This window comes from Zootoca vivipara, chromosome 5 (genome assembly GCF_963506605.1).
Source record: "Zootoca vivipara chromosome 5, rZooViv1.1, whole genome shotgun sequence".
Lineage (NCBI taxonomy): Eukaryota > Metazoa > Chordata > Lepidosauria > Squamata > Lacertidae > Zootoca > Zootoca vivipara.
In genome coordinates, this window is record NC_083280.1 from 111,068 (window position 1) to 138,707 (window position 27,640).

The 27,640-nt window shown below is 49.0% G+C and overlaps 1 protein-coding gene across 13 annotated transcripts in view; it reads right to left on the reverse strand.

The window, feature by feature from the left end:
* DLG1 (discs large MAGUK scaffold protein 1) overlaps positions 1–27,640 on the reverse strand; it is an 89,700-nt gene that overhangs the window by 14,393 nt on the left and 47,667 nt on the right. For 5 of the 13 annotated variants that reach the window (XM_035134107.2, XM_035134104.2, XM_060274233.1 and 2 more), the window contains 12 exons: positions 22,489–22,578; positions 21,176–21,229; positions 18,389–18,439; positions 17,554–17,678; positions 16,649–16,818; positions 15,943–16,082; positions 12,953–13,097; positions 12,022–12,148; positions 9,362–9,518; positions 7,758–7,860; positions 3,332–3,446; positions 1,033–1,209 (listed from right to left, as the gene is read on the reverse strand). In XM_035134107.2, coding sequence (XP_034989998.1) covers positions 1,033–1,209; positions 3,332–3,446; positions 7,758–7,860; positions 9,362–9,518; positions 12,022–12,148; positions 12,953–13,097; positions 15,943–16,082; positions 16,649–16,818; positions 17,554–17,678; positions 18,389–18,439; positions 21,176–21,229; positions 22,489–22,578 — 1,454 coding nt within the window. The remainder of the gene's footprint in view (positions 1–1,032; positions 1,210–3,331; positions 3,447–7,757; positions 7,861–9,361; positions 9,519–12,021; positions 12,149–12,952; positions 13,098–15,942; positions 16,083–16,648; positions 16,819–17,553; positions 17,679–18,388; positions 18,440–21,175; positions 21,230–22,488; positions 22,579–27,640) is intronic. The other 8 variants (XM_035134108.2, XM_035134098.2, XM_035134094.2 and 5 more) reach the window with 3 other exon arrangements.

The following is a 27,640-nucleotide window of genomic DNA, read 5'->3' on the forward strand; positions in this document are numbered from 1 at the left end:
AAGCAGGAGCAGGGAATCTTCTCCAAGTCTCTGCAGGGATGGGAAGGCCTTGGGGACAAGCGCCAAGAGTGGCAGCCTCAGACACCAGACCAATACAGGCTGGCTGCTGGAGTCAAGGAACACGGCCAGTTCCAACCAAGCAGCGGTGCTCCTGGTGACCTCTGCTCTTCCTGCCAGTGGGCACACGGCAGCTTTAGAGAAGAGGCTTTGCTCAGGACAGTGAGAGGGGAGGAAAAGGCTGGTTTGGTTTTGTTTTGTTTAAAACCTGCATGTTAAAGGCTAAGACCTGCTTGGCCCTAATGCAGGCTAACCTAGAGTGAGTATTTTGGCTGCTGGAGGCCCATGTGACTGACTGTGGTGGTCCCTGGAGGAAACCAAACATGCCCTCTTGCTGGCAGGAACACTGCAGCATCGCAGGGGCATGAGCCCAACTGGCAAATGTGGGCCTGGGAGGGGGTGCACCTCTGTGCCACACCTGGGAAGCATTTTAAAACACTTAAACATGTCTGCAAGAGGGAATTTGGTTTGGATGCATAGGACAGAAATTAAGGGTCTTCAAGGCCAGAATCACATGAAATGCTTTCTTACATCTTATGTCATATTTGTCAACTGTAGGTAGGAACTGTTTGATTATAGGGGCTTGACAAGATGGCTATGGAAGTTGCAGTGCAGAGAACAATTCCTGCTACTCCCCCAGCGGAGGAAGAGGAGTGTGGTGGTGACACAGGACTCCTTACTTAGGGGGGGGGGGAGGCAGCAGTATGCAGAGGCAACAAGTTGTCCGGGAAAGTGTGCTGTCTTCCAGGATTCACGACAGAGAAGTTGCCATGTCTCATAAAGCCCGCTGACCACAACCCCTTCCTTCTGATTCATGGAGATACAAAAGATACTGCCAGACACCGCCTTTGACATCCAGCAAGGCTCTATGAGATTCTGGGCAGGAAGGGGAAGGGTCTTGGGGCACAGGGAGTCTTCTCATCACTCCCTCCCGTTGAAGGTTGTGGTCCAGGAAGAGAGTAAAGAGAGAGCTACCTGCGCTTGCTGGGGATGACGCCAACCTCATCCCTCTCGCCATCTGGCATGACCGGCCGGGCCTGCCACCACTCATCATCAGAAGCGTTGATGACATGGAGGATGTCGCCAAATCGGAAATTCAGTCCCTGGCTTGGGAGGCCGCTGTCTTTTGTCTTGTCGTAGTCAAAGAGGGCTCTGGAGGCACAAGGGGTGCACATTGGATGAGTGAGAAAACAAAGGCCCCACTGGCATCTGAAATGGTGCCTTGGATCTGCCTTGCAGTCGAACTGGGCGGTGGCAGAAGAGGAGCCCAGCCCTTCTCCTCAAGCAGCTCTGCCTGCATGTCGGCTGTGTGTGAGCAGGCAGCACCCTCTCCCAAGGCGCAAGGTCTCTAGTGCTGAGCGCCCTTGTGCTCCTGGGTGTCTCTCTGCTCTGTACAACGGGGCCTATGAGTCGCCCAAGAAAAAACCTTTAATTCTCCTCTTAATGCACTCTGTGTTTCACGAGCCTCGTGGCTCCTCACAGACAAACACACTGCAGCATCAGTGATCATAGACCGGACCGAACTCTAGTCTGTGGCTGCTTATGCCATGATACATTTGCTCAGGACCCTTTCTTGTTGCTGCAAAAGACAAACCTGGCTATTCCACCTTCGTCATGAGGTCTTGTTGTGGTTTGACAATGCTACTTTTAAGTCTATTAACAGCTGCAAAAGTGGAAAACCCAAGAGAGAAGAAACCATTTATTCAAAAGCCCAAGAGAAATTTGTCAAGGCATTAGGAATTAACATGGTCTAGTCCTCCTCTTGCTAATCAATACCTCAGTCTTATGGACACGAAGCACAGTTTTTAATTTGCACCCTACCAGCACTAGCAGGACAAATAGGCCTGTCCACAAAGACTTGACCTGAGCCTCCTGTCCTTGCCTGGAGACTTTCACCCTGTGGCCCATGGAGGGGAGGACACTCAAGACCCAGCAGACCCAACACAGGAGCCAGCAGCCAAGGCAACTGTTCAGCCACTCTGAGAACAGGATGCTGGGCTAGATGGGCTGGATCCAGCAGGCTCTTCTGGCGTTCCCGAGGTCAGCATTTTCATTCTCCTGTTGCTGGATATGTGATTGTTATATCACATGTCTGTGTTTATTTTCCAGGCTTGGAAAGTGTGAGAACGGAAGTCAGTCTCCTCTCTTCCGCTGTGTTGTACTTTAGTAATTACTTTCTCTCTTTCTGTTAGAGAAGATGTGTGAGGATGCCAGGATTGCTTTGTCCTGTATATATTGCTTAATAAGTTACTTAGAATGCACACACCTAAACTTCACATCGTTTCTGCTATACTCTGCTGATTGAGTGTGCACCTATCTTCGGATATGTGTCACTGGTGCGCACCAGGACTGAATATTTATGGATGTCCCGGGCTGCGCTTCATAAGGAAAATGCCTGGAGAGGTTTGTCTCGGCCCGGGGGCTGCATGTGCCCCCCCAGGCGTGTTCCAACACCCAAGTCCCCTCTTTATGTACCAGGCAATGAGAGAATGGGGCACTTGAGCTTACAGGGGTTTCCGACAGGCAGGTGGCCTCCTGCATCTGCAGCTACTCTGACTGTTCAACAACATCAGCCGCCAACCACTGTTTCTCCTTCTCCTCAAGAGAAAGGCAGAACACCCCCCCTCACCCTCTTGCAGTCACCTCCCTTTTGACAAACCTCCCTACTTCAGCAATGGAGGCATAGGCTGCCTGCCAGTGGCCCTTCCTCAGCAAGCTCTCTGCCTCGTAACCACTAAGCTGGAAGGCAACTAACCAGCAAGCCCTCCAGTCGGTCAGCTCACCCTCCTCCACCTCCCTCCATCGTGTAATCCCTTTTGCCAGCTTGCCATTCTGGGTGACAGACACCTGCACATGTCCTAAGCCAAGGTGCAACCCTGGTCAGCAATTCCGCCCCTTGGAGAGGCCACAGTGCAACACATGCTTGCAGAACCAGAATTCTGGGAGACTCCTGCTGCCCTCCTAGGTGCATGCCAGCAACCTTGGCAACTTCCTTTGGGATATTCTTGAACTTGAAAATTGCATTCAAGCAAGAAAGCCAATTTCCCCCAGACCATTTGATTACCTTGAATGCTCCAAGGTGACTGAGCCAACCACCAAGAAAGCGCCCAGCACAGCTGCATCCTGTGCAGGCTGCCACAGTCTCCGCATCCTCTGAGGAACAAGCCCAGTCGCCAAAGAGCAGCTCCTGGGCAAGTCCCACCAGGCACTGAATGGTCCTCCTCCTGCTGCCCCTCCTGCAAATCCAGACCAAGTGGCTCAGAAGGTAACTTACCTGACATAGAGAGACCGTTTCTGGCTTGTCCGCAGGGACCCCGACCCTGAACTGATGCTGCTGCTCATCATCTGCTCTCGCAAGTCGTGTATTTTAGCTTCAAAACGGCTGTATTCTGACAAAAAGAAATGGAAAGGGGGAATGCTGCTAGCTCAAAAGAAGTCAGCATCTTGGAACCCTACAACGGCTGCTGCTGCTGCAAAGTGTGCTCCCTCCAAAGGCTCCAAGTTCTGCTGTGTTTTCCACAGTCTAGATTTTGTGACAAACGGTGAAGTGTCTCCAGCACTCTTTCTCTCCCTGGCATAAAACCAGCACTTTAACTCTCTGAAAATGTGTGCACCACATTTCAATTAAAGTGGCTCAAAACAAAATGGTTTAAACCCACAGTATATATAAAACAAAATATTAAAAATAAGCACACACCCAGTCCCCAGAGCCATGCAGAATTACAATAAGGAATTCCAAGACAGGACCCAGCACTGCCCAGAATGGGCAGACCTCAAGCTTGCTGGATCTACTCTGCCCTTTGCCAGAAGAGCCATTTGCACAAAGCAGGACAACTAGAGCACAAAAGGGCATTTTGAGCCTAGGACTGAACTGAGCTCATCGCCACAGTCTGTTCTGGGTTGGCTTTATTCATTTCAGTAGCCTAAGGTAGCTTGAGAAAGTTGTTTGTTGTTGCTATTGGTTAACCAGCTGGGAGTCAGAAACCCTCCTTGCTGATCTACTACAAATTAGGCAGAGATCTACTGGCAGATCCCAATTACCTTCTGCCGACCACCAACTCAACAAGCCACCCCTACTCCCCAGGTCTGCCTGCAGGGAATATGCCTGGCAAGTGGCAAACGTCCGGGGGAGAAAATTCCCCTCTTTGGATACCGACCGCCAGCCCACTGTCCAAGACAACACCAGAAGCACCATGGCTGCTTCTAAGCAAGGAGAATCCTTTGCACAGCGTAACACCAGGCGCTCTGGGAACACTTCCTGGCCAGCCAGCCAGAGCAAAGAGCCAGCAAAGGGCCCTTGCAGGGGCAATTCTGGCGGAGATTTTTTCTAACAACTTGGTTGCCACCTGCAAGAAAACACTCCAGCTGCATCTCCCTCCTTCCTCCCACTCTAATCTGCACTAACTGGATTGCCTTCTCCAGCAAGACAAAGCCCCAACCAGTGGCCCCTGCTCACCCTGGCCGTGCTACGTTTGCTGGTCGGATCTGATGGAGTTCTCTACTCACATGCCTCTCTCCAGCTGACGGGTTCAGCCAAAGCAAGCCAAGCCCCTTTCACTAAAGCAGCCGGGAAGCAGCAGAACTCACGGCAGCTCTGCTTCTGAATCCTCCTGGGCAGAAGCCGCACCTCCGCTGGCCCTGCCTGCTGCCCACGTGACTCGGATTAAAGCCAGTCCACGCTGGGAGCTCACGCAGAGCAAGGGAAGGGGAGCCCATCAGGGCCACCACCTGCTCCAGAACGGGTAGAGAGGGTTGTGCCAACGGCAGCCTTGGCAATCCTGACCTCCTTCCCCACTCTCCACACCATCGGCTGCAGAGTCCTGATCACGGTCACATCAAAGAGAAACTGGACATCTCTTGAAAGGACACAGTGGCCTCTTTCATACAACATCCAGAAGGAAAAATCAGCAGTGAAGGTTGTAGGCTTGGATGAAGAAACACAAAGCACCTCTGGGAAGGCGGCAGCCTGGGTGCCGGGAGGGGCTTCCATGCCCAACTCACCCAGCTGCCTGCCTGGAGTGCTGCTTCCGCCCTGTCACTCCACGACCATTTGGGAAATGGCACACATCCCACTTGGGCCCATGGCGACAAGGAGCTCCTTCCTCTGCCAGCAGCGTCACCTGCTCTGCTGACAGGGGCTGGACTCCCAGCAGCGCCAGACCAAGGGGCCATGGGGGTTGGCAGCCTCTGGAGATCAGCAAGTGGCGAGAACCCTCCTCCTTTCTATAGGACAAGCCTACATATATTTCTCAGGCTCCTGCCTGAATTGCTATTTGAAAGCCACACTATAAGTAACTTAACTTAGTGCACAGAAAGTTGAATTTCAGCTGGGAACTAAAGCTTCCCACCTCCAACTGGCACAGATAAACAGAGTAGATGATTGTGATCGGAGAGCTGGTGCTGTGCTGTTTTTACTGTAATCATCAGTATGTTTTTAATAGACCTTTTATATTTATATCAATATATAGTTTTAATTCTATGTTTGTTTTCCAATTTACATAAAACAGAAACAAAACACAAAACACCATAAACAAGCCATAGACACTAACAACATACCATCTAACATTACACATACTTGAACTTCCAATTCACCTCATTGTACTTTTTACACCTTATTAATCTATACACACTGTCTTACTTTTTCCGTTACTTATCAAGAGAAATTTTTACTTTTATGGTTTCCTTGTAATTCAATATTCAATCTAAATCTTCAGGAGATTTGCATTATCACAGTACTTTTGAGATATTCTTGGACTATTGCCCAATCTTTACTTGTTTTGAAGAGTCAACTCTCTGCCCCTGGAAGAGAAGATGTTGGGAGCAAAGGTGTTTGTGTCCATCAGTGCAGATTCTGGGAGCTCGTGACCAGAGCCTGAAAAGTGGCCTTGCAAACAGGGGGAAGGATTGCTGGAGGAGAGTGAAGAGAGGGAAGCCTGTGTCTCTGGGAGCCTGAGGGGGTGGCTGATTTCTCTGCTGGAGCACAAGATCAGATGGGGAGGAGTGACAGCTGAGAGGAAGCCAGCCTGAGGGAGGAGAGAGCAGCCAGCAGCAGTCAAACTTAACTCAGTGCAGATTCTGGGAGCTCGCAAACAGGGATGTTTGCAAGGGTGTTTAATGGGAGAGTTTAAGGCGGAGGCCCAGAGCTCTGTCTCTCGGTGTGCATAGGACCAAGAGACATGGAGGGTGAGGGAGCTGCTGCAGTGACCTGCAACACCTGGCTCTGTTTGTCTTTAAACCAGATCTTGAGGGGAAGGGAGAAAACACAACACAAATGTCAAAAGGGCACCTGGCACTGGGGATAATAGCTTCATTGATGCACAGGAGACGGAGGTGGTGCTCCAGAAACCTGATAAAGGGCAGGAAGCTACAGGAAGGAAATAGCTGCAGGGAATGATTCATGGTTTCAGTTGTCTCTACACAAATGCACAGAATATGGGAAACAAGCAAGATGAACGGGAGCTTTTAGCACAGGATGGCAAATAGGACCTGGGAGGAACTACTGAAACCTGGTGGGATGAGATTCATGACTGGGAGGTAGGAATTGAGGGGTATAACCTGTTCAAAAGGAAGACCGAACAGGAAGGGAGGAGTAGCAGCGTTATATATAAAGGATGTGTACACTTGTGAAGAAAGCCATGACCTGGAGCATGAAAAGCAGATGGAGAGTATAGGGGTAAAAATTGTAGGAGAAACAGTGACCTTACTGTGGGTGTCTGCTATAGACCGCCAAGCCAGACTGAAGACTTGGATGATGCCTTATTAGAGCAGATTAATATATCTCTTATTTTTGAGTGTTTGGTAATCATGGGGGACTTCAACTTCCCCAATATCTGTTGGGACTCACGACTCTGCCAAGAATGTAAGGTCTGACAAATTCCTCTCTTGCTTCACTGACAATTTTATTTCCCAGAAGGTGGAAGAAGCAACAAGGGTCCTCACCAATAGGGAGGAACTGATCAACAAAGTGGAAGTACTTGGAAACTTGGGAGAAAGTGACCATGTTCTCCCGGGTTTCAGGATACAGAGGAAAGGGAAAACTGAGTGTAGTCGGACAAGGCCAATATCAAAAAGCTGAAGCAGCTACTGGGTGTAATCCCATGGTCAGAAATACTCAAAGAGAAGGGAGTCCAAGAAGGATAGGAGTTTCTAAAAGGAGAAATATTGAAGGCCCAAATGCAGACAATAGCAACAAGAAAAAAAAGGGGGAGGCATCTAAGGAAACCAGTGTGGCTGCATAAGAAGCTTACAGATGAGCTGAGAGTTAAGAAGGGCATGTGGAAGAAAGGGGAAATCACTAAGGAAGAGTAGACATGAGTAGCTAACAGTTGCAGGGGGAAAGTCAGGCTGGCTAAACCCTTTAGGTTAGTCATTGGCACAGGAACAGGATTCCGCTGCCGATTCCAGGAGTGGGACACATCCCTTGGCCACTTGCGATGTCAACCTCCGCTGCTCTGAGCAACTGGCATTGTTCCAGCACGTGTGTGTGTGGGGGGGTGCAGTGTCCTTCTCTGAAACACTAAGCCATGGTGGGAAACCAACCAACTCGGGGCTTCAGGTGGGCACATTCTGCTCATGTTCAGAGGGAGGTGTTCTTTCTGTCTGTCTGCTGTTGCCAGTACTCTAACACACACACACCCCACGCCTTAATCAATGCAGCTTTCCCCTGCAGGACAGGGGGATTAACTCAGAAATTCACTTGCCTTCTGGACGGTATTGAGCCACAATGGTGACAGCTTGGCCAGCATTTTTCAAGGCAGCAGCTGCTTCTTCATGAGTTGCAGCTTTGAGGTCTACACCGTTTACCTGCAAAACAAATGTAAACACAGAATATTTAGAAACAAAATAAAAAAAATTCCTTCCAGTAGCACTTTAGAGACCAACTAAGTTTGTTATTGGTATGAACTTTCGTGTGCATGCACAGGAGACAGATGTATGGAGGAATGTGACTCATAGAAGTAGAAGGCCCAGGGATCGCTCCGAGGGTTTAGATTCAGAACTACACAATTGATTTGAAGTACTCTCCCTTAACATGGAAGACGAAGAACAGACTCCATCTGAAGATCTCTCCCTCATCACAGTTGATCAGGAATATGAAGACGAGCAGCAAAGTCAGTCCTCCAGGAATATGCAGGTGACTTTGGAAGGGACAGCACATGGAAGAATCATGACCAAGCCTATTAGGAGGCGTGTAGTGGTGATAGGGGATTCCCTACTGAGATCCCAATTCCCTACTGAGGGGTACAGAAGCAGTGATCTGTGGGCCTGACAAGACGTCTCGAGAGGTGTGCTGTCTCCCCAGGGCCAAGATCCAAGATGTAACAGAACGGCTGCAAGGAATCATAAAACCCACTGACAAATACCCCTTCCTTTTGGTCCATGTGGGAACCAATGACACTGCAAGCCATAGCCTCCAGAAGATCAAAAGTGATTATGAGGCTCTGGGCAGGAAGTTGAAGCAATTAAATGCACAAATTGTCATCTCATCTGTCCTCCCAGTTGAACAACATAGCCCAGGGAGAGAGGGTAAAATAGGGGAATTGAACAACTGGCTTCGCAAATGGTGCAAGCAGGAATGGTTTGGATTCTTAGATCATGGTCTGCAGTTTCTTGAAGATGGACTTCTGCCAAGTGATGGGCTGTACCTCACAAGGGTTGACCAACACGGCTACCTAAATAAACAGAATATTTAGGAAAGCTGGGAGGAACATTGCGCAGAACGCAAAGGCTGGGATCTTTGAGCTGGGGCAAGATGCTGCAGACTCTGGCACTTTCTACTGACCTATCCTAGACACTCAAAATTATGTAAACTGCACAGAGAACTTGGTTGGTGGATGGTTTATAAATATCACAGATAAATAAAAAGGCAGTGTAGTGTAGATTGTAGAGTGCTGGATTCTAGGACTTGGGAGACTAGGTTCAAATCCCCACCTGGCTGTAAAGCTTCGCTGGGTGACCTTTGGCCCATCACTGCCTCTCAGGCTAACCTACCTCACAGTTGTTGTGGGGAATAAATGAGAAGGGGGAGAACCATGTAGGTCCCTTTGAGCTCCTTGGAGAAAAGATGGGATACAATGCAATGAATGAATGAATGAATGAATGAATGAATGAAGCAAGACCTTCCAAGAGACAACCCTCGGACTGAGATGCTGGGGAGACCCAGAACTGCCCCCCTGGTGGCTCCAAGAAGCACACTGTCCCACACTCACTGCCCCACATGGCCTGGCTACATGCTGCCCACCTTCCTCAAGGGTAAAAAAACCAAGCAGATTTTTCCGCTCTGCTCTTCCGCTTTCTGTCATCTTACTGAAATTATACGGTCTCCTTTCCTGAGCTCGCCGCTTAGATCTGCAGGCCCCCCTGCAAGGATGAAGGAGACAAAGATGCCTTCGCCGTCTTCTCCTCCCACTATGTTGAAGCCAAGCCCTGTGGATCCTCGATGGAGCACCAGCTTCCGTGGCTCCCTGAAAGATGGAAAGAATTCCCACCATTAGCCTGCCAATATGGCATGGAGTAACTATTAGGGCTAGAACTCAAAACACATTTTTGTCAATTAGATTTCAGTTAGTTAACAACAGGCATAGGCAAACTCCGGCCCTCCAAATGTTTGGGACTACAATTCCCATCATCCCTAGCTAACAGGACCAGTGGTCAGGGATGATGGGAATTGTAGTCCCAAACATCTGGAGGGCTGGAGTTTGCCTATGCCTGGTTAACAGCAACAACAACAATAATAGTAATAATAATTGTCGTTTTATTTGTACCCCGTTCATCAGACTGGGTTGCCTCAGCCACTCTGGGCGGCTTCCAACATATATAAAAACATAATAAACAAAAGAATACAGAATAAAGAAACTGCCAGTCATGAAACTGTTAGGCTGGTCAGAGTTAGAAGCCAAGGATGTCTTGGCCAGGTGGAGCTTAGGAGGAATACAGTGACCCTTCCTTCTTCCACCTGCCTGTGTATTGCCCACTCATCTGTCTGAAGCTGATCCACCTCCACCAGGTGGACTAGGTCCCTGAATGATTCTGCCTGGTAAAGCCTTGTAAGTGAAGAGGAAGGTTCCCATAACTTCCGTCATAGAGCTTCAATATGCTGATGACAACGTAGTGTGCGCGCACTCAGAGGATGACCTCCAAACCATCCTAAATGTATTCACAGAAGCTTACAGAAAGCTTGGCCTATCACTCAATATCCCAAAAACCAAAATGCTGCACCAACAAGCACAAAATAACCCTTCCGCAGTGCCACAAATCTAACTTAATGGTGTTACGTTGGAAAGTGACAATCACTTCTCCTACCTGGGCAGTTATCTTTCCACAAGGGCCAACATTGATGCTGAAATCCAGCATTGCCTGAGCTCTGCAAGTGCAGCTTTCTCCCAATTGAAGCATAGAATGTTTGAGGACCAGGACATTCGCAGGGAAACCTAGATGCTCATTTACAAACCTATTCTACTACGAACTTTACTGCATGCTTGTGAATCCTGGACCACTTTTAAACACCATCTCCAACTCCTCAAAAGATTCAATCAATGGTGTCTCTGAAAATTTTTACCTATCCCTTGGGAAGACTGGCGAACTAATGTCAGTGTACTGGAAGAAGCAAAGATCACCTTTGTTGAAGCAATGATTCTTCAGCATCAACTTCATTGGACTGGTTGTGTTGAACCAGGAGCTCTGCTAGCTGAATACTCAAGATAAACTCACAATTGGTGGCAGCTGTAACACTAAGCTTTTGTGCAACACACTTGGGAAGCAGGTTAACTGACCAGCGCCAGGGAGTTGCCGTCATCCATGGGCATAGGATACTAGGCTCCAGGCCTAATTAGAGCAGTATCAGCCACCTGTGGGGAACCTTGGCTGTGGTGGAGCTTATGGCCACCTGTGGGCTGCTCTACTGTATCAAGTGCAATTGCTCCAGTACCTGGGGGAAGACAAGCCGTCTTCTTGCTGGGGAGTCTGCCCCACAGAGTGCTGGAAACAGGGGTGAGGGAGGGAGCCTTCAGACCTTTCGTGGTGAGTTTGCTTTTTCCTTTAAATAAACAACCAATCAACTTGGTAGTGTGGGAAGCCTTCTTTGGGAACCTGAGTTTCTGGATCCCTGTGAGCCCACCTATGGCTCTGCAGGATAGAACAACTGGGCATGTTGTTTGGATGCCTGATTATCATCTTCCAAAGCAACTACTCTACTCTAAACGGCCTTGGTCCAGTATGCCTGAAGGAGCGTCTCCTCCCCCATCGTTCTGCCTGGACACTGAGGTCCAGCGCCGAGGGTCTTCTGGCGGTTCCCTCGCTACGAGAAGCTAAGTTACAGGGAACCAGGCAGAGGGCCTTCTCGGTAGTGGTACCCACCCTGTGGAATGCCCTCCCACCAGAGGTCAAAGAGAACAATTACCAGACCTTTAGAAGGCATCTTAAGGCAGCCCTGTTTAGGGAAGCTTTTAATGTTTGATGGATTTCTGTATTTTGGTGTTTTGTTGGAAGCCGCCCAGAGTGGCTGGGGGAACCCGGCCAGATGGGCGGGGTATGTATGAATAAATAAATAAATAAATAAATAAATAAATAAATAAATAAATTATTATTATTATTATTATTACCCACTTAAGAATGGAAAATGAAATACTGGTGGTCAACAAAAGAGGTTTAAAGACGCTCTCAAGGCAAATCTAAAACAAAGGAGTATAAACACTGACAACTGGGAATCACTGGCCTGCGAGTGCTCCAACTGGAGAACAGCCTTGACCAAAGGTGTCATAAAGGCGTCATGGACTTTGAAGAAGCACAAACTCAGGATGAAAGGGAACTCCATGCTAAGAGGAAGGCACATTTGGCAAACCCTCGCCATGATCAGCTCCTGCCTGGAAACCTATGTCCCCAATGTGGGAGGACGTGTGGATCCAGAAGAGGAAGAGGAGGTGGTGGAGCCTTGGGGGACATTCTGCAAGGGACCCAGCAGTTCCCTACCTGGTGATCTCGTCGTCTCCGAGCATCCCTTTGGGGATAGGGGAATATCTCCCTGGCGACGCTGGCGGAAGGGTCTGCCCCAAGTAGGTTGATGGGCTGATGTGGTTGTCGGCAGGCTGAGAATAAGCTGGGAAGGAGAGAAATGTAGATGGTGAACTCTGTGCAAGTGCCATATATGGGAACTTTACTTATTGGCACATCAGAAAAAACTGTGCAAACCATGTGCGCTGAAGCCAAATATTTTGCTTTCAACTCTGCCTGTGCCTCCTGCTGCTTCCTAATGTCTGGGCCAAGCCACCTCCTGCACTCACGGGGAGAGAGGGGGAAACTGACCTCCCCAGCAGCTGGCTGGGGGGGGGGGGGCTTCTTTGGATGGCCATTTAGATGGGCCACAGTTTTGCACAGGATCCAGCATTCCTTCAGCTGGACCACAGCTTCCTTGTAAATGCCTGCTGAGTTTGTAGCATGCCTCAGTGTGTACCTACAGATGGGCCTATCTTGATTTCAAGGAGACAGCGGGGGATGCTGCCACTGGGGTGAGCCGGGGATCTCCTGCATGCAAAGCTACAGCCCTCCTGGCCCCATCCTGGCTCTAAGAAAAACAACTCTCTGCACAGAGTTGTATCCAATTAAGTGCTTCCTGCTCAGAGTAGGCTCATTGAAAATAATAGCCCTGTTAGTCATAGCCACTGTTTCAACCAATTCAAGCCTTGTTTTCTCTTAGAAACTAATGAGATGAACACATTTCCCCATATAAAGGTCACCTCAAGATTTTGTAATAATTAAGTTACTATTTCTTGAAAATTATTGCTTACGTCATCTTTTACATAACTGAACAAAGGAAACGGACCAAGAGGCATAGAATCTGAAAATCTCCTTTTACAGGCACCCCATACAAGCAGGAATCACCAGTTGCCAGAGAACAACTCACCGTTGGTGATGTCTGGCGGGGCGTAGTTGTCGTTCATGAACATGCTGGTGGGTTTTGCCACTTTCAGGTAAACAAAGTCAGAGGTGTTTTTTAAGGCAGTCACTGCTTCTTCGTGGGTCACTTCCTCTAAGCAAACGCTGTTGACCTAGAGAGAGAGAGGGGAGACCAAACAAGCTCATCCCTCAGAAGTCTCTGACCCCACATGTACAACAGTAGGGAAGGAGCCTGCACTTTGCTCAGAATTCAACCTCCTTGGGTCTAGAAGGGTCTCAGCTGTCCCCTCCGACTGGAAACAGTGTCCACTGGCCTCAACCAACATGGTCTTTAAAAAAGAAAGCCAATTTGGGACGTTCAGGAGCAGTGGGTTCTAGGATGGTCCTCTGTTCCAACAAGCCCCCACCCTGGATGACTGTCAGATGAGGGACCCTTCCTCCAAAGGTGCTCTCAGAGGAAGAAAGGGCATTTATCTTGCAGGGGTGGTCCCATGGGATGCCCCCTCACCAAATCCTCCTGAAATGGTTACCCACTAAGTTTCTCAGACTCCCTTCCTGTGAAAGTGAGTTCTGGCACTGGGATCCGCCCTGTTTCTCTGCTGTGAAGACAGGCACAAGAGATTCCTTCAGATTCCCCACAATCTCCTTATCCTCCTCTGACTTGCTTGCCATTCAACTTTAATAGTTATACTACAATCTATGGCCTTTTAAACTATGGTGGTGCAGTGCAAGAGGGATTCTGGAAAAGCTTCACTTTGGGTCCCTGTTCTGCTTAGCTTGGGGAGAGAAGTCAAGGTTTGGCAATTGGGAAGGTGCTTGGCTTTCGTGTCTGGCGCTCCTTTAAGATAAGTTTTTCTCCTCTTAATTGCCTTGGATCTGGGAAGGTAGGGAGTGACCCACACTCCTCGGATGGTTGTCAATCAGCCATGGCCCAGCTGCAGTGATTGGCTGACAAGTGATTTATGGTTTGGGTCTTTAATCATTGGTCCCCTGGCAGGGTTAAGGGAATTCTGATTGGATAATTGCCAGAGTCCCACGAGGGAGGATTAGTATAACTAGTTGGCGTCTCAGATGCTGATTAGAGTCCGGTGGGGGCCAGAGGAACATTTTACTGTCATTGGGAAATCCAGTGGTGGTCTGCCAAGGACTCAGTTCTGTCCTGCAGAAGAGCAAGGGTTTGCGAGGGAGTGCTTGATTTATCTGGAGTTAAATTACTTTTGTTGTGAGTATTAGTTTAGTTATATTAAACAATGTTTTTATTTTTTTGGTTGTGATTGTTTAAAGAATCGTGCACCCCTTTTAAGTGGTATTTTTTTATCCAATAAAATTTTGGTTTATATTCCTGTGTGGTTAATTGCTCTTGAAAAGCGAAGCTGAATTCAGTGTCTAACCAATTCGGTCCCTACAAGGAAAATTTGGGGTGGTAAAGGGCAGCACGCCAGAGTGAGCCTTTAGCGTGTAACTTGAGTAAGGGTAGAAGTTGATCTCCCAGCCCTTCTACTGGGTTATACGGAGTGGGAGGGGTGGCAGCCTCCTTGGGGTTTTGTTTGCCAAAAGATAATAGGCCCCTCTGGATTCTCTGCTGGAAGTGGGGAAGTCTGCTGGAAGTGGGGAATTACAGAGGGTCTCTTATTGCTACAGGTGGGGTATTGGTTTTCTTTGTCATTATGCTGCCATTTTCTATTATTATATTGCACAGTGCCCTGTGATCTTCAGATGAAAGGTGGCATAGAAATTTAATACCAACCATCCTAATCTAAGGGTCCAACTGCCGGTCCAACAGTGTCCTGCTACTAACACCTTTAAAGGACTTCTTCTTGTTGGTCTTAACGGCAATGTGCTCCTTAAATTCTTTCTTTCTTTCCTTCTTTCTTTCTTTCTTTCTTTCGGATCTTACTGTCTGCTTGCACTCTTTTGGCCAAAGCTTGTGTTCCTCCTTGTTGCAGGGTGTGCCTACAAAGTACAACAGGGAGCTCAACATGAGCCCCCAATTCTATTCTCTGCCCACTGTCTGCTGGAAACCACCATCAGGTGGGATCCTGCTTCTAAGCTGCCTGGTTGACCACAGCAGGATGCTGGCCTAGATGGGCCTCCTTTGGCCTGATCCAGCACAGAGCAGCTCTGCTCTTGTTCTCACTGTACTTTTTCATAAAGGCATTACAATGGGGGCAGCATTTTTTTATCGGCTGAAGGGCTTCCTTTGGGGTTTGGCTTCATTTTCATTATTCCTTATCAAGAGCTGTCTTCTTAGCTGTCTTTAACTATGCTGCTATATTATGTAATCCTAATCTCTTAAATCTCCTGTCATTTAATTATCAGGACTGCTTCCATTTCCACATTTCCTCTCAGTTATGATGCTCAAAACACATAATCCAAAACAAAGTCCCTTGTTTACAAGCCCAGGTCCAGACCAGGCCCTGGACAGCCTGATCAAACGGCACTGGCTGGATTCTCCCAGGAATGGCTGAGAGCAGCACAAGGCCCTTTTCTCCGCTGGGAGTAGGCAGGGGCCAGCACATGAGGCCCAGTGCACAGACCTCGGGGTTTTCTCTAGTGAAGCATATCTTGTTTTCAGTTCTCTACTGCTGTCTTTGTACATTACAGAGCCTCTTCTGTGGACTGACAGTGGCTTCTTCAGGGCTGTCCAGCCCTCCCATGTTTGACTCCCCATATTACAGGGCCATTTAGAGGACTTTCTTAGTTGTGCAAGGCGTTCTGAGTCCATGGCTCGTTTCCCAGGAAAGAAAACTGTAGACATCTGGCTCTGATGAGCCAGAAGCAGTCGAGTGAGCTTTGGAGTCTTCTCCATGATAAACCACTGACCTGCCAAGATGCAGCAGGCAACACTGCAGAGACTCAGCGAGACCCCCAAGGCTGCTTTGTAGCTTAGAAATGACTCATTGGCTCCCAACAAAGGATCTTGCATGAAAGGAGGGCAACCCCTGGCTTTGAGGGCAGCCTCTGTGGAGGCAGAGGGACACTGCAACTTCAACTCACAGCCATCAGTTTGTCTCCAATCTGAAGCTTGCCATCCTTGTGTGCTGCACCTCCTTCAATAATCTTGGTGACATAGATGCTGTTGTCTCCAGGAATGTGCTGGTTTCCAACACCCCCAGCGATGCTAAAGCCAAGACCTGCTTCAAGAGAGCAAATACCATCATCAGCACAACTTCTGCAGACCGTCTGCAACTCTGCATGTCAGAATATCTGACCACAGTCCAGTACTGTGTACTGTGTCTGGGAAAAGCAGAGGAATGGTAGAGCTGGAAGGCACCCCGTGGGTCATCTAGCCCAACCCCCTGCAATGCAAGAATATCGGCTAAAACACTCGTGACAGAGGGCCCTCCAACTTCTGCTTAGAAACCTCCATGGAAGGAGAATCCACAACCTCCTGAGGGAGATCGTTCCACTGTCAAGCAGGGGATTCTGGAGCAAGGGCAGTGACATCCCCCCACCCCCCAGTTCATGCGCTGGAAGGCTCACCGTCATCCACCAGTCATACCTTGGGGGTGAAGGCTGCCCACAGGAAGGCAGGGGCTCTCCTTCCTTCAGCTTCCACAGGAGCAGCTGGAATTCCCACCCCACTGCTGTGTGTGCAGTCCAAATGCCACCCCTTGCTCAGGCTAACCACCACAAAGAGGAGCGGCAGCCACCCCAATCCCATCCCTAAACTAAGCACAGCTTGCTCCCTTCCGCCACAAACCTTTGGGGCCTTTCACAAGCTTGATCTCCATGATTTTTTCCGTTACTTGCTTTCTTCTCTTGACATGCAGCCGGACTACGGAGCCTGCCTCCTTCAAGGCTTCTACGGCTTTGCTATGCGTCACGTCACGGACGTCCACCTCGTTGACACGCAAAATGCAGTCATTCACCCTGCAAGTGGAGAGCAAAGGTGGCCCTGAATGGCATCCAGGTACGTACACACACACACACACACTTTTGTCCTCTCAGAATGCTAAATCCATGGGCTCATCTAACGGAACTCAATGATGGAAGATGGAAGGTAAGATGAAAGATTGTACTTCTTACACAGCACACACACACACACAAACGAAGATTCGCTGCCATAAGATGTACTGACGGTACATGGTTAGCTTCCAACATGGATGGCTTCCAAAGTGGAAGAGACCAATTCATGAAGAAGAGGGTGATCAAGGGTTATCCTCTTTCTCCACAGTCCAAGGCACCAATGCTTCCTGGGAACCACAAGCAGAGAGGAGCTGCTGCTCCCATGTCCTGCTTGTGGGCTGCCTGTAATGGGCACCTGGAGGGCCACTGGTCACAAGATGCTGGGCTAGAAGGGCGCCCTTTGGTCTCCGAAGGCCTCCAGTGCCACTGGTCTAAAGCCCCACCCCCTTTGGGCCTGCTGCCTGCGGCTGATGGGAACACCTGGAGGGGCACTGGTTCCCCAGTTCTGCCTTCTGGCCAACCCTGGAGAGGCGGCAAATGCTGAAGGCTCCAAGCTGCTGCAAGCATCCTCTGAAGAGTCAGGAATCAGGACTGGAGGAATCCCACACCAGCTCAGCCATGCTGCCTCTTTTCCAGGACTGTTGTGAAGATGGACATTAGATGGAGCCAAAGCCGGGAACAGGGAAGGAACTGACGTACCGCAATCTTCCATCTTGCGCAGCAGCTCCTCCCGGGATGATCTTTGTAATGAAGATACTCGAGTCGTCCCCAATGTGGGGGTTGTCCGTACCTCCTGCAATGCTGAAGCCAAGTCCTGAATTGCCCTGGGGGAAGAGAACCGAAGCACCTGTCATCGACCAAGAGGGACACTGACTTCAAAGTATACTTTTGGATGAGCTCAGAGGGGTTGTCAGCGTGTGGAAGGAAGCAGGAAATGCTGTATGGTGCCAACATTTCCATTCGACAGGGGAAACTGTCAGCTCCACAGGAAAATTAACAGTAAAAGGAATGAATTTAAACTTATTTCATTATGATTGTTGATACAGCAAGTGAAGGTCTTGGCACTAGTGAACTCTCCCCACATCACCTTCCTGATGCTGGCAGAAAAGCTTGCAGCTGGAGCTTCCCATCTCATTCATTTGCCACAAGGATCCGTACCTGGCTTAAGCCCCCACACAATGCAATGGCAGCTGGACTTTGAGCAAGGATTTGAGCTGTGGACCTTCCAACAGGCTCTACTCCAGGAGCCACATGTGTGAAGAACGGCAGCTCCAAAAAGCCACGGCAGCAGCAGGATGGGTGCCATGAGGCCAGGCAGATCTGCTTCTCCTGCCTGCTTTGGCCAGGGCATCATAAACCATGCCAGGCAACAGAGCTCCTCTGCCAGATGGGCATTAAGAAGCCATAAGAGCAAGGCATCAGCCAGATTCAGCCGCAGCAGCCAAGAGAGGGAAGCAGAAGCAACCCCTCCCAAACAGTGGAAAAAACCAAATCCCTTGGGAAATCAAAGGTTGTAGGAGCTCCTCCTCCTTACCCTTTCCAGTGTAATTTCTTCATATTCAAAATCTGCATCTGTGCCATTGACCTACATGAAGACAAAAGCATGAAATGTTTGTGGGTTCTTCAGAGGAAGCATGTACAGCATGGCTGGCCCCTGCCGACGGCTGCTGACACCCTGTTTGATGGTCACTCTGCCTGGCGCAACTGCCGTGGGAGAAGAGATGGCGAAAATATTAAGAACTCCCATTTCCTGCTGGTGTGTGCATGCGCACTAGAGACAGAAATAAATACAATATTTTGTTGCTCAAGGAACAGAAAAACACAGCAGAGCAACAGGTGCTGACAGACCCAGGGACTGACTGGTTAACTTGAAAAACACCCAATAGTTTGCCATCTGACTTGTCCACCTGCTTCAGAGATTGACTCTTCCTCACACTCCCTTTGGGTAGATGAGGAAAGGAAGCAGTCACCTGCTTAAGACGAGTGGTGTGGATTTTCTGGGGGAATGTGATTGGATAAACTGTGCAGAAAACCTTCTGCTGCCTAAATTTGACTTACTGTGTTTATTTGACATATTTAATAAACAAAACTTGAAAAGTTTGCCATGCTAGTTCTATGTGCTACTGAAATATCTGGATAGTTTGTGTTTTAACAATAGCTGAAAAGTAGCTGAGGAGTTCAATAAAAGTGCTGTTCAAGTGGAATTCAAACAAATCCAAAGCATTACACAATTGGGTTCCTTCATTACAAATCTTTAGGCACTAGGCAAAAATTTCCCTCTTCTCCAGGCCTTGGGCTGATTCAACACTCTATGGCCTTATAAACTGGGAGGGGGTTGGTTTTTGTTTTGTTATCATGGTGTATAGTTTTGTGTTTTTATACTGTAAACTGCCCTGTGATCCTCAAGTGGCTTATCAATCAATCAATCTTGTTCTGGAGGTAAAACCGATGCAAAAGAGATCCATCTGCAGACGCAATCCTGAGCTCCTTGGAGAAAGGGTGGCATGGCTAGATTAAATCAAAATCTTCACCCAGCCCTCAGCAGCCAGTCCTGGGCATCCCTGCAGCTTGTTCAAAATGCAACAGCTCACAAGCCACCAATCAAGCAAAAGGCCATGTTTTGCTCCTTCCTGCTGGAAGCAGACTCTGCGTTCAACATGTGATCCTGCTTCCAGCGCAGGAGGCTGCCAGCCCAAAGTCATTAACATGTGGAATCTGATCCCCTCCAGGCTGGCTCCAGACAAAGCAAAGGCTCTCAAAGGAGTCCTGGGTGTTGCATTACTCCACTGGGGAGGGCGACAGGTCGGGAACAAACAGCCCTCTGCCGAAGATGCTGCTGCTGTGCTTCTGCCCTATCTGAACACAGGAAGCCAGGCAGGGCAGGGCAGGGCAGGGCAGGGGGAGCAGAAAGAGCTGAGAGAGCCCCACAGACCAGAAAATGGGTCAGCCGACGGAGGGGTGGGGAGGCCACATTTAAGTGCACCTGGCGCTTCTGGAGCATGGCAGCTGCAAAGACCACTGCATTGCACTGGGGTCTGGCCCTGCCGGCAAAGGAGGGTTGGAAATGGACCCTGTGCCAAAACAGAGTACACCTCCGTCATGTGAGAAGCCATCCTGGGGCTTGTGAGGAACGATTCTCCTCCACTGTCTCAGGATGAATGGAAGAGAGTGGAGTCAGCCAGGGATTTGGAATGTGCCATTATCAACGTGCAGATCGCATGTAATCTCATTCACCTGGGCATCAACAGGCCCCACATTCATCTCCTGAGGGCCTTCTTTGTGTGCCTCCTTTGAGCAGTGGATGGCAGCACGGGATCAGGCCTTCTCAGTGGTGGCTCCCCAACTGTGGGATGCTTTCCCTAGACAGATGCGCCTTTAGGCACAGTGAAGATGTGCTTCTTTACCCCTGGGCTCACCTTTGAGATGAGTGGAACGGGAGCTGTGCTACCGTATGTTATTGCAGGATGGGCACTTTATTTTAAAAAAATGTAATTCTTCAAAATCTTTCGATGTGTTTTCCATTTGGTATTGTATGCTTTTTTATATAAAAAAAAGTCACTTTGAGACATTTTTTCCTGTGGTAAGCAATTAATTTTTTAAAAAAATAATTATTAGCCAGCATGTCTTGCTTGTGAGTTTCCAAAGACATCTGTGCAGCTACTGTTGCCAACAGAATGTTGGTCTAGGGCAGGTGTGGGGAATTGTCCTCTCCCGGTGTTGCTAAACTACAACCCCCATCAGGCCTGGCAATTGGCTATGCTTGCTAAGCCAATGGTAGTTGTAAGTTCAGCAACCTCTCAAAGCTCCCCAATTCTAATCTAGTGTAAACTTTGGCTTGAACCAGCAAGACAGCTTGTACTGTATGTGGTCTTTGAGCCTGGAGTTCCATTTGGCTTCCACACCCAACCCCGTGGCAGAGCCCTCTTCCCCTTGCACCCTGGTCTGGGCATCTATCTCAGCTGAGCTAGGAGCTGATGGCAGGTGCCACCCCATCGCGGGGCAACCAATGCCCAGTCCTAGCTATGCATTGCAGATGCCTCAAACCTATTAAGTACAATTAGTTCACCCCCAACTTCTCACATGGCAAGAGATGTTCTCTTTCCCCCCCGCCAGAGAGTTTTCTAATTTCCCTGCAGATTGATAGATAGCCCACCCCTCACCCCTCACCCCCACCCCGGGTGATATGGGGAGCTAAAGCATAACTGCCTAAATGTGGCTTCACTTTTTTTAATAAAAAAAATTAGCGCAGCACAGAGCAGATGTTTTCACTGAGCTTCATTGGAAAGACATACAAGGCAATTAAATATCAATAGACACTTACGTAGGTTGGGGTCTCTGACGTTTCGGTGTTCACCACCACTGGAGGAGGATTTGCCTTTGGATTACAAAGAGAAAGGCCATGCATTAGAAGGAATGCCCAAAGGGAAGCCACAGAGCCTTGCTTCTTTCTGGGCACTTGACTGCCACTCCCTTTAAAGAGTCGCCCACTTTGCAGTGCAACAGGGTCACCAGGGGACACCCAGGGAAGAGGCCAGGTGCAGTTGAAGGAGCAAAACAGATCCCTACCAAAGCGGTTCATAAACTGCAGCCCATTGCGAAGCCAGAATGCAACAGACATGCTTTGCTGACGCAATCCCATAAACCTCCCCAACCCATAGATTTCCCTGCTCTTGTGAGATGACAAATGTTATGTGCTAGAGCAAGACCTGGCATCCCTTACTGCCCACTTGCACTCTCCAACCCCCCTTTTAGTTCTCTTCATTTGGACATGACTTCTCTTCCCCCCCCCTGAAAAGATAGCTTCTTTGACTCTCCTCAAAAACTACTAATGTTAGACTGTAAGCTCCTTGGGACAGGGACCTGTCATCTCATTCACTATAAAGCACCAGGACACTGGTGATACCATACAATAAACATTAACAATTATTTTTCCAGGCTTGCAATCTGCTTTGCCTCTGCTATATTCACCGCTCTGTTATATATTGCTGCCTTTGGTATGTACAAATCTGTTTGAAGGGCAGAATAGAAATCTATATAATAAATTCTACTATTTCATTTTATTATTTCTAGGTCAGCCAGTGGGCACAGGTTAAGCCTACAAGCTGTTCACCTTCACATTCCAGAACAGGAAGCAGTTCTGATGCAACTGCCCCAAACCAACAATTCAGAGAGTGCTTTGCTGAGCCAAATATAAGGAGGCATCTTTTATGTATGTGGAGAATGACTCAGCTGAGAAAAGAATTAGCCTGGATTAGCCAGCCTACCCATCTGCCTTTTAAAGCAAGGCGTGTTGTGGGTGCCAAGGCCCACTTCCTCTCCTCTCAGTGGGAGCAAGTCCCCCAGCACCGCTGTGCAGCAGGAGTCCAGGGGCCACGGCAGTTGAGCCAGGCTCCTGGGCAGCAGCTCTCCACATGGCCAGGCTCAGCTCCTGCCTGGGCCTGGGGCCTTCTGCGGGAAAAGCCTTCCCCTTCCACTGAGATGCACATGCAGTCCACCCAAGGGGGCAATGCAACCACTCCATTCTGCAGCATGCCCCAAAAGGGAAGAAAAAGGACCAAACTGGCATGCAATCACAGAGACAACCATAGCAAGATAGGCCCTGGCATGCCAGGGGGTGGGGTGAGGAATAAAAACCTGTGAGATGGAAGATGGGATGAGTGTGGTCTCAGCAGGGACTGGCAGGACAGAGACAACGGGAAGAGAAAGAGGAACAGCTTCTGGTATCTAAAAGCAGGAATGGAGAGAAGTCAGGAGGTGAATCTAAGAGTGGAAGAGGCACTCCCACCCCACAGGGCCTCTTGCAGATGGAACTGGCCTCAGAGCAGACATTCCCCAAATGCTGAAGAAATGCCTACGACCCCAGCGCACGTGGTCTCACATTTGGGGCCATTGTAGGCAAAAGTCCAGCAAGGGCTGCTCTAAAGATCAACTTGCTACCCCAGCATCTTTTGGAAAACACACACACGTTCCCCTTTTCTTCTCACCAGCAAGGCACAACACAGCAGCTTATCAGGTGATTCTGAGGGTCAAGGCTCCCTCATTAAAGGGGCTGGACTAGCTGACCCCTGGGGTCCCTCCCAACTCTACGATTCTAAGTTGGCTCAAGCTCCACAAATTCAGGAAACTGGAATCATAGAGTTGGAAGAGACCACAAGGGCCATCCAGTCCAACCCCCTGCCAAGCAGGAAGTGAAGGCTGATGCTGTAACATTTGTGCCCCTTTACCATTGAAAGTCACAACGGCTTACAAGTTAATTTCCATGGGCCCCCTCCCCAATTTCCTTGGGCTTTCAGACCCCAATCCATAGGAGGAGGCACATTTCCCTGTGTGGAATCCTCCTTGGAGTGGGCCCAGGCCAGTTTGCAGACTGCGCTGCAGTGGGAGAAGGGGGTCTCCCTCTGAGAGGCACTGCTGCAAAGGACCCCAGGAGTTGTGTCCGCAGCTATGTTCCAGAGACCCAGGACTGCCTGGAGCATCTTTCCAGTCCCAGGCACTCCTGGATTTGGCTCTGCAAGGCGTAAACAAGCACAACTTGTGGCACATCTGTTATAGTCTTCTTAGCTTCCAATCAGCTGGATTTGTAGAGCTGAGGCCAACATGAGGTAGACTTAACTGTGGCCTTAAACCAGCAGGCCTCTCTCCCTCTCCCTCTCCCTCTGCACAGCCCCCAGCATCCTTGGGACTGGGGGGAGCTGGATGTGACGAATATAGGACTCCTTTGAGTTATTTATGACTCAATTAGGAGCCACTAATTACCGCCCGGCACGCTTTCTCTAGCGCCTCTGCTCCGTAGACCCGGGCTGGCAGTAAAACATACAGCAGAGCCTTCTTCTTCTCTCTCACACAGCGGAAACTTGTATAGCCGTTGGATAAAAAGCCTCTTAAGAACACACAGAGTCCAAGGTGTTCTAATAACTACTGAAGTTTATTTTACAGAGAAAACAACAAACAACCTGGTGAGAGCGCAGACATCTTGCGACCGTCTCCCAGGCAAAAACGAAACCAACTGATTACACACAGAAACACTTCTAGTACATTCTGTAACATGATATCTTCCTCAGTGGTCAGGTGGACAGTACACAGTTAACTCTTTGGTTACTTGTTACTCCTCACACCCCCTCTCACCTGAACACTGGGGATAGCGGGTATCCAAACTTACCCCAAAACCAACCCTTCACAGAATTCCCCATGCCGTTGGAAACTCAAGGGTTTTGTGAACCCATCTGCTAGGTTCTCCTGGCTTGGACAATACCTCAACTTCACCAAGCCTACCTGTATGCTCTGACATACGTTTGGGAAGCGGATGTCTAAGTGTTTGGTTCTGGCCTTGAACTGTCCAGACTCTGCCAGTCTCAAAGATGGTTGATTGTCGCCCCAAACAGTGATGGGCTGGCTACAATCACCCCAGATTTCCTGGACCAAACATCTGTAGTACTCCAACTCAGTGCATGTCGCAGACAACACACAGAATTCGGCTTCCGTGGAAGACATTGCTATTAGGCTTTGCCTGTGCAACCGCCAACCAATCAGGGCATTTCCAAACTTGACTACCAAACCAGTCACTGACTTCCTGTCCTCCTGATTGGCCCAATCAGCATCTGCAAAACAAGTGAGTTGTGGCTCACCTTGCGCTGACATCTCCAAACAATACTCTTTGGTCTCCTGCAAATACCTAAGCACTCTCTTAATGCCATTCCAAGCATGCACGCTAGGTTTCGATGCTTCTCTACTGAGCAAATTGACTGCAAAAGCAATATCTGGTCTGCTCCATTGTGACAAATACAACAGACTCCCTAGCGCTGACTGAAACACTTCAGGACTCTCAAACGCTACTTTGTCCTTCACTTGTGACTCTTTCACAAAGTTTGTCTCCATGGGTGTTCTGACCCCTTTACAGTCAGACATTCTGAACTTCTCAAGCAAATGTTCAATCTTGCCTTTCTGACTGAGCAAAAAACTTCCATCCTCAGTTCTGTCTATCTGCACACCTAGATAAACATTCACTGCACCTAGATTCTTGAGTTTGAACCTCTTGCCTAGCTCCTTTGCAAACTTCTGCACTTGCATCTGGCTCTTTGCTAAGCAGATCAGGTCATCTACATAGACAAGCAACAGTTCTTGCTGTTCTCCTTCACCTCTGAGATACAGACAACTGTCAGCTAGACTCTTCTTGAAACCTAGGCTCTTCAAAACAGAATCAAGACATGAATTCCAATTTTTAGCGGATTGCTTCAGACCGTAGATCGACTTGTGCAGCTTCCACACCTGACCTGGCACGTCACTCTCAAACCCTGGAGGAGGCAACATGTACAACTCCTCCTGGAGGTCAGAGTTCAAATAAGCGGTGTCCACATCAAAGTGGTTGACCACTAGGCCTCTCTGCGCTGCAGTCGCTAAAAGCATCCTGAAAGATTCACACCTCGAAGTGGGACTAAAGACATCTGTGTAGTGGATTCCTTTCTTCTGAGTAAAACCTCTAGCCACTAATCTAGCCTTGTACTGAGGCTCTCCAGTCACTGTGGGTTTCAGCCTGTAGACCCACCTACAACTGACTGCTTTCTTACCTTCTGGCAACTGTGTTAGGCTATACACACCAAGAGATTGCATGGAGTTCAACTCTTTCTCCATTGCAACTTTCCACTTCCTAGCTTCCTCCACTGACAACTGTTGCACCTCTTCAAAGCTTTCAGGCTCACACACTGCTAGGTTCGCCCATACACTGACAGCTGAAAACCTTTCAGGTGGTTTACCTTTCGTGGTGCGTTTTGAACGTCTTGGTCCCACATCCTCCCCCTCTAAATCCGAACTGCTTGTCTCTGACTGTGGCTCTCTCGGACTAGCAGCACTGTCAAGAGACTTACTACGCTTTGCAGCCCCCTCTGGGCTTGCTTTGGGTGAAGTGGGTGACCTACCACGTTTGCTGTACTTCCCAGGCTTGACCTGGGGTGAAGTCGGTGCGCTTCTGACTACTTGCTTCACTTCCCTAGGAGCTACACCACTTGGACCAGCTGCCTGACCTGGATCTGGTCCTGCAGCACCTGGAACTCCAGCATCAGCCACCTGAGTTTCCTCTTCCTGGTCAAAACCTGAAGACCAGTCAAGAAGAACTTCGGGGTTAGCATGAATGCGTCTCCAACCCTCTTGTTCACAGAATGTAGCACTCCTGCTAATGTGAATGCGGGTTTGGTCCCCCTCTGCTGGTACAAACCTCCAAGCCTTTGAGTTTGGTTCGTAACCACAGAAGATCATTTTCCTGGATCTTGAACCTCCCTTTCTGCGCTTCTGCTTTGGAATTAGAACCCAAGCCTCACACCCAAAAGTTCTGAAATAGTGCACCTTCGGAACTTTGCCATACAACATGTAGTAGGGTGTGTTTTCCACAACTGAATTAAAAGCGCGGTTTGAACAGTAATTCACAAATTTATAAGCTTCCCCCCAAAACTTCTGGGGTAGTCCTGCATCAAACAACGTTGCCTCTACCAGTTCAGACAGCGTTCTAAATTTTCTTTCAGCCAAACCATTTTCCTGGGGACTAAAAGGGGCGGTCTTCCTGTGCCTAATTCCCTTGCTGCGGAAGAACCCTTGTAGTTCTGCACTCAAAAACTCCCCCGCCCTGTCACTCTGAAAACACTGGACAGTGACGGAGAACTGCAGTTCTACTTCAACTACCCATTCTTGTATCACTCTGGCAGCCTCCCCCTTCTCTTTCAGTGTTATGACCCAAGAAAAACGGCTGAAATCATCTAGAAGACACAAAACATATTTTGAACCACCTAAACTTGACGTAGATATAGGCCCAGAAATATCCATGTGCACTAACTGAAATGGTTTTGTGCTCTTCCTTTCAGACCTAGGATAAGAGCATCTCTTCGTCTTCGCTTTCGCACATGCGTGGCACTGCAGGTGTTTATGACATGGCTTGAACCTGCAACCTTTGACAAAATCAGGGGCTTTTTTCACATAAGGAAAAGACATGTGACAATATCTTCTGTGCCAAGCATGAATACAATCCTTATGGATAGCGCCCTCTGTGCCCTTAGGGGTATTAGCGCTTTTAGCCTGAGCATCACCAGTGTTACTTCCACCTGCTTGCCCCCTCCCATCTAGGACAAACAGACCATCAGACCCAACAGTAACACTTACTAGCTCAGCCCCATCTCTGGCAATTTTGCAAACACCATTGGCAAAACTTATTTCAAAGCCCTCACGCAATAAGCAAGACACACTTAAGAGACCATTTTCCATGCCTGGTACAACATAAACATCAAGGTTAGTGTCTAAGCATTGCATATAAAAAACACCCTTGCTTTTAATTGTTCCACAAGAACCATCAGCAAGATGCAGGCTTTTTTCATCTTCAAGTGGCCTGCAGTTCAGGATCTGTCCTGAAGGCGGTACAAGATGATGGCTGCTGCCTGAGTCGATAATAAAAGTGAAACTGTCCTTTGTTTCTAACCGTTGCTAAGGCAGCAGAAAGATGTTGGCTGACAGGCTTATCTGTAGTCTTCCCACGCCGTCTGCCTTGTCGATGCTGGCTGGTCCCACGACCACGTCCGCTGGGTTGCCTGGCACCTGGCTGAGTGACCTTGGCTGCTTCCGGAGCTGGGCAGAATCTCGCTACGTGCCCCGGCTCCTGGCACCGAAAGCAAAGCCTTGTTGTGCACGCACTCACAGTGGATTCCTCAGTGCTTTTTACTGCACCCCCACTGGCTTCTCTGCGCCCACGGCCCCCCTTCTCAGCCGATTCTCTCTGGCGTCGCAGTTCCTCATCCGCCAAACGACCAGA